General features: G+C 38.1%; 3 protein-coding genes across 3 annotated transcripts in view; 2 read left to right on the plus strand and 1 right to left on the minus strand.

Annotated features, from left to right (window-relative positions):
• Positions 1-4: 4 nt before the first annotated feature.
• On the plus strand, positions 5-1,125 carry LOC110421473 (Ribosomal L18p/L5e family protein; the record flags this gene model as incomplete). The annotated part of the gene is made up of 1 exon (XM_021435071.1): positions 5-1,125. A coding segment is annotated over one exon (642 nt), but the record flags the coding sequence as incomplete, so codon positions are not given.
• Positions 1,126-1,264: 139 nt separating this feature from the next.
• Positions 1,265-2,060, minus strand: FDC1 (2Fe-2S ferredoxin-like superfamily protein). The gene has a single exon (XM_021435391.2). The coding sequence runs from the start codon at positions 1,928-1,930 to the stop codon at positions 1,487-1,489; it is 444 nt and encodes a 147-aa protein (XP_021291066.1). The 5' UTR covers positions 1,931-2,060; the 3' UTR covers positions 1,265-1,486.
• Positions 2,061-2,172: 112 nt separating this feature from the next.
• Positions 2,173-4,690, plus strand: part of LOC110421727 (cysteine synthase-like) — a 2,902-nt gene continuing 384 nt past the window's right edge. The window contains exons 1-8 of the mRNA XM_021435390.2: positions 2,173-2,476; positions 2,799-2,851; positions 2,979-3,088; positions 3,249-3,306; positions 3,534-3,797; positions 3,877-4,014; positions 4,169-4,220; positions 4,508-4,587. Coding sequence (XP_021291065.2) covers positions 2,810-2,851; positions 2,979-3,088; positions 3,249-3,306; positions 3,534-3,797; positions 3,877-4,014; positions 4,169-4,220; positions 4,508-4,587 — 744 coding nt within the window. The 5' untranslated portion in view covers positions 2,173-2,476; positions 2,799-2,809. The remainder of the gene's footprint in view (positions 2,477-2,798; positions 2,852-2,978; positions 3,089-3,248; positions 3,307-3,533; positions 3,798-3,876; positions 4,015-4,168; positions 4,221-4,507; positions 4,588-4,690) is intronic.

The following is a 4,690-nucleotide window of genomic DNA, read 5'->3' on the forward strand; positions in this document are numbered from 1 at the left end:
GGGTAACCTTTTTTATAAAATTGACCGTGGTTCCAAAGAGTTCGAGGAGTATGCTTATGACTTTCACAGGAAGAAAGGTTCCAATAATAAGGGTGATTGTAAAGAAAGCGAAAAGGAGTCTTTAAAGAAGAAGGATGATCCTAAAGAAAGCAAAAGGAATGACAAGTCCAATGTTAAAACGCTTGAAGTTGTTAGAAATAGAAGTGTTATTAATATTGTTGACAAAGTGGAGGGTTGCTCTGTTGAGAAAAAGAAGGTTAGGCCTCCCACTTTTAATCAACTTACGGGTCCTTACCATGAACCCTTTTGCCTGGACATTTATATATCAAAAGCATCTGTTCGTGCCTGCATCATCCACCGGGCGACTAGCAAGGTTGTTGCTGTAGCGCATTCTATTTCTAAGGATATGAAATTTGATTTAGGTTCGACCAGAAATGCATCTGCTTGTGCTGCCGTTGGAGAAATTTTAGCTCAGAGGGCATTGGACGATGATATCCATGATGTGATTTACACACCAAGGAAAGGGGACAGATTAGAGGGGAAGCTTAAGATTGTTCTTCAGTCTATAATTGATAACGGTGTAAATGTGAAGGTTAAGCTTAAACAAAGAAGAACCAAAAGAGCAGCGGAGGCATCTACAACTTAAAACCGTCTATTCGGTTGTCTTGGTTCTCTTATCAAGTCCACTTGATTATATCTTGACTACATTCTAAACTGTTACAATGATTGTATGAAATCACTGCCATGATGCTGCAATGTCAGATCATAGCAAGCGGTTGCTTGTTCTTTCTCTTCGGGGTAGCAGTAACTTCTAATAGATTTCTGCCGACAAAAAGAAGCGATCATTGATACTCATATTGTAATGAAATGGGTGTTTCCTCCTGTGTCTTCTGGATTGCAAAGTAGGTGTAAAAGTAAAAAACCTGCCTGGCTTCTCACATGTTTGGTTATTTGCGGGTTAGTTGATGTATCAGCTGCTTCTTCCAAAGGTTTCTAATTCAGTTTTCCAAGATGTTGGGGACTGCAACTTTGTTGCCAAAGTAGAATTCTGTACAATCTTATCTTTTTTTTTTCTGTCTAATACCATCTAATACTTTAGATTTGAATAATACTTAGTGCTGAAATATCATCAGATTGTATCTCAATGCACTGCACTTGTTATATGCATAAAGAATCCAACAATGAAGGATTAATTGGGGATCATTCACCTCCTTCTCAATAATCTCGGTTATAATCATTTTAATGAAATTGAATGGACGATGAGTGAAGGATGCAAATTAATATTTTTCAAGGCATATTACAACGCTAGTTGATGAGATAATCCTAGTATTGTCTTGTCATGATTAGGGACCGACAAACATAAATTTCCAATCGAATTTTACCTCTAAAAGTATCCAATAAGCTAACACCAACTCATTCAAGGACAAGGATAGTCTCGAACGTACACAAACCTTTCAGTGACCGAAAAGCAAGCACAACCAACAATTCAATCATTAGCTGTTGCTAACTGCAATGACAGCAGTTCTTCCTCAGGAATTGTCTTGATATGGCAATCTGATCTTGGATAAGCTGCACACAGCAGTGCAAATCCACGCTCCATAACATCATCACTAAGCATACCATCACTCTGATCCACCTCGCCGCTTAAGAGCTTAGCAGGGCAAGTCATGCACACCCCGAGCTTACAGTCATGTGGCACAAACAAGCCAGAGTCCAATACCTTGGATAGAATGGTTTCATCGGGCTCTACCTCTAGCTCTGTGGATTGACCCTCATGCTCTATCACCACTTTGTAAGACCTTGCAATGACAGTTGAGAATCTGAAGGAGCCATGGCGGGCTCTGGGGTTGAACTGGGAGGTAGAAAGTGTGGTGGGTCTTGGTTTGTTGAGAATGAAGGAAGGAGATGGAATGAAATGAAGGGTTGCCATTGTTCTTTTCTGGTAAGGACAACGAGCAGAAGCTCTTTTGAGCGTAGGGAAGGAATTTGTGGTTGTAGAGAGGATAAGGCTTTTGCCCAATTATTTTCCCTCGTTGAGGCCACCTCGGATGCTTTTGCAAGTGTTAAGTACTTGTAAAGGTTGGATGATACGTAAAGTCAATGAAGTGAAATCAAGGGAAGATCCTTTTGCACATAAATCTCGATATTCCAACGTATAAATTGGTTCTAGAAAATATAAGAAAAGATTAATTATATAACCAAAAAGAGTCATTTTCCAAAATTGGTTGCATTTAACTTCACAGTGAATCGATCCTTAAAACAGGTTAGATTCAAAAGCACTCCATTCCCCATCTCATCTTTATAGCTTGGACGCATTCTCAGCAGCTGATTCTGACACCAACGGCACTCCGTTTTGTTATTCGATGAAAACTTCAAATGCATTGAACATATTTTTTATGTAATTATTGTGACTTCTATTCCCTACATAGAACCCATTTTAGTTTCCATTCTACAGCGACTAAGTCGATTGTCAAAGGTGATTTCTTTCCCCTAATAATCTGTTTGTTAACTGTTAATCACATTCCCATTTCATCAAAATCCATTTTTCATACTCTTATTTTTGCGGATCTCGAAGGGGAATTATTAAAGGTTGATTGGGTTTGTTCTCATAGATAAAAAATTCTCTGTTCGGATGCCAATAAAATTGAGTGACGGAAAGGAAAAATCAAAATATATTTATTTTTTCTCACATTTTTGTTTAATAAAAATGCAATTTTACTCATAGCCTTTACTCTTTGAAATCTGCACAAGAGGAACTTTTTAATTTATTTTATGTGGCGGGTTTTTCTTCATGTCAGTTATCTGGAAGATGACGCATGAGAGTGTTGGGATTGCCAAAGATGTCACTGAGGTAAGCTTTTTTTTCTCTTTTCTTTGCTTGGGAGGGGGCGTTTTTTTGATTTGGGTGTTTTCTTTTAATACGAGTGATTGATTTACTGTTGTCCATTTTTCTTTTGGTTTAAATATTGTGTGTAAAGTTGATTGGTAAAACTCCATTGGTATATCTGAACAATGTGGTGGATGGTTGTGTTGCTCGCATTGCTGCTAAGCTTGAGATAATGGAACCCTGTTCTAGTGTCAAAGACAGGTACCTCTTTAAAGATTCCTTTTGGTTCATTGCTTCTAAGGTTATTGTGCTTGTCATGTCGAGCTATCTGAGTTCCCCCGATATACTTCATATTCATATCTAAATTTCTGTGTTTTGTTAATTGTTGCAAAAACTTAACAGTTGTTTTCTGATGGTGCAGGATTGGTTATTCCATGATCACTGATGCTGAGGCAAAGGGTCTTATTACCCCGGGAAAGGTTAGTACCTTTTCTTGTGAACTAATAGGAAATTTAGCCTTTGAGTTAATTACTTTTAAGAAATATAAGCATTGTTAATCATAATTGGCCTTAATTGCCTGTGGGATGGTTGATTATTCTTTAAATTAAACAAATGTTATATGAGTTTGTTCCTGAAGGCAGAATGCTTCAACTAAAATGCCCTCTCATTTTGTGATCTAACTTTATTTCATGAATGGTGGCTGAAGAGTGTCCTCATTGAACCTACAAGTGGAAACACTGGGATAGGGCTAGCATTTATCGCTGCTGCCAAGAGATACAGGCTTATCATTACAATGCCTGCTTCAATGAGTGTTGAGAGAAGGATCATTCTCCGAGCATTTGGGGCTGAGTTGGTTCTCACGGACCCTGCTAAGGGCATGAAAGGTGCTGTGCAGAAGGCAGAGGAGATATTGGCTAAGACACCTAATGCCTACATGCTCCAGCAGTTTGAAAACCCTGCCAACCCAAAGGTACTTCTCTGATACAATAGTTTAATGCATCCGATTGTTGGTTGGGAAAGTCGATTAACATATGCTGCTGTTGGTATAGATACACTATGAGACTACTGGACCAGAGATATGGAAAGGTTCGGGAGGTAAAATTGATGCCCTTGTTTCTGGCATAGGTACTGGTGGTACCATAACAGGTGCAGGCAAATATCTGAAAGAGCAGAACCCCAACATAAAAGTAAGTGGCATCTTTTATTTGTACAAATACTTCACTGTTGAATTGGTCTATTAGGATATACAAATATAGTGGTCAAGCATGAGATAATCTGTTTCTAATATCTTGTCCCCCATACAATCAACTTTCTCACTAGTTTCCTTGTTGTGTATGATAGCTTTATGGTATTGAACCAGTTGAAAGTCCCGTTCTCTCTGGAGGAAAGCCTGGTAAGTTACAAATAGTCATCCTTGCATATTATATACTTGGAGTTTGCATCTTTCTACAAAACGATTGAAAATTAGTCATAAGGTGAACCGTAACAGCATTTCCTTTGGCGTAAATCATTGAGTAATTCCTCTATATCTTACGCACGCTGGCTATGACTATGGATTGTACACCATGAGTCCGCTCTCCTTAAATTTATTGTTTGGCCGTCTCTAAGAGTTTACTATAAACAAAAAAACTATTGGTTTGCTGACCGTTGGTTGCTTCATGCGTATTTATCTATATCAAGGCCCGCATAAGATCCAAGGAATAGGTGCTGGTTTCGTACCTGGTGTTTTGGAAGTCAATATCATTGATGAAGTCGTTCAAGTAAGGCCGAAATGTTAATCATGCATAATTATTGCTTCTTCTTGTAAAGTTTTTCTTCTAAACTAGAGATTAAAAAGATTAAATGTTACTTGGTATATATATA

This window comes from Theobroma umbraticum, unplaced genomic scaffold (genome assembly GCF_002168275.2).
Source record: "Theobroma umbraticum cultivar Fairchild unplaced genomic scaffold, ASM216827v3 scaffold_130.0, whole genome shotgun sequence".
Lineage (NCBI taxonomy): Eukaryota > Viridiplantae > Streptophyta > Magnoliopsida > Malvales > Malvaceae > Theobroma > Theobroma umbraticum.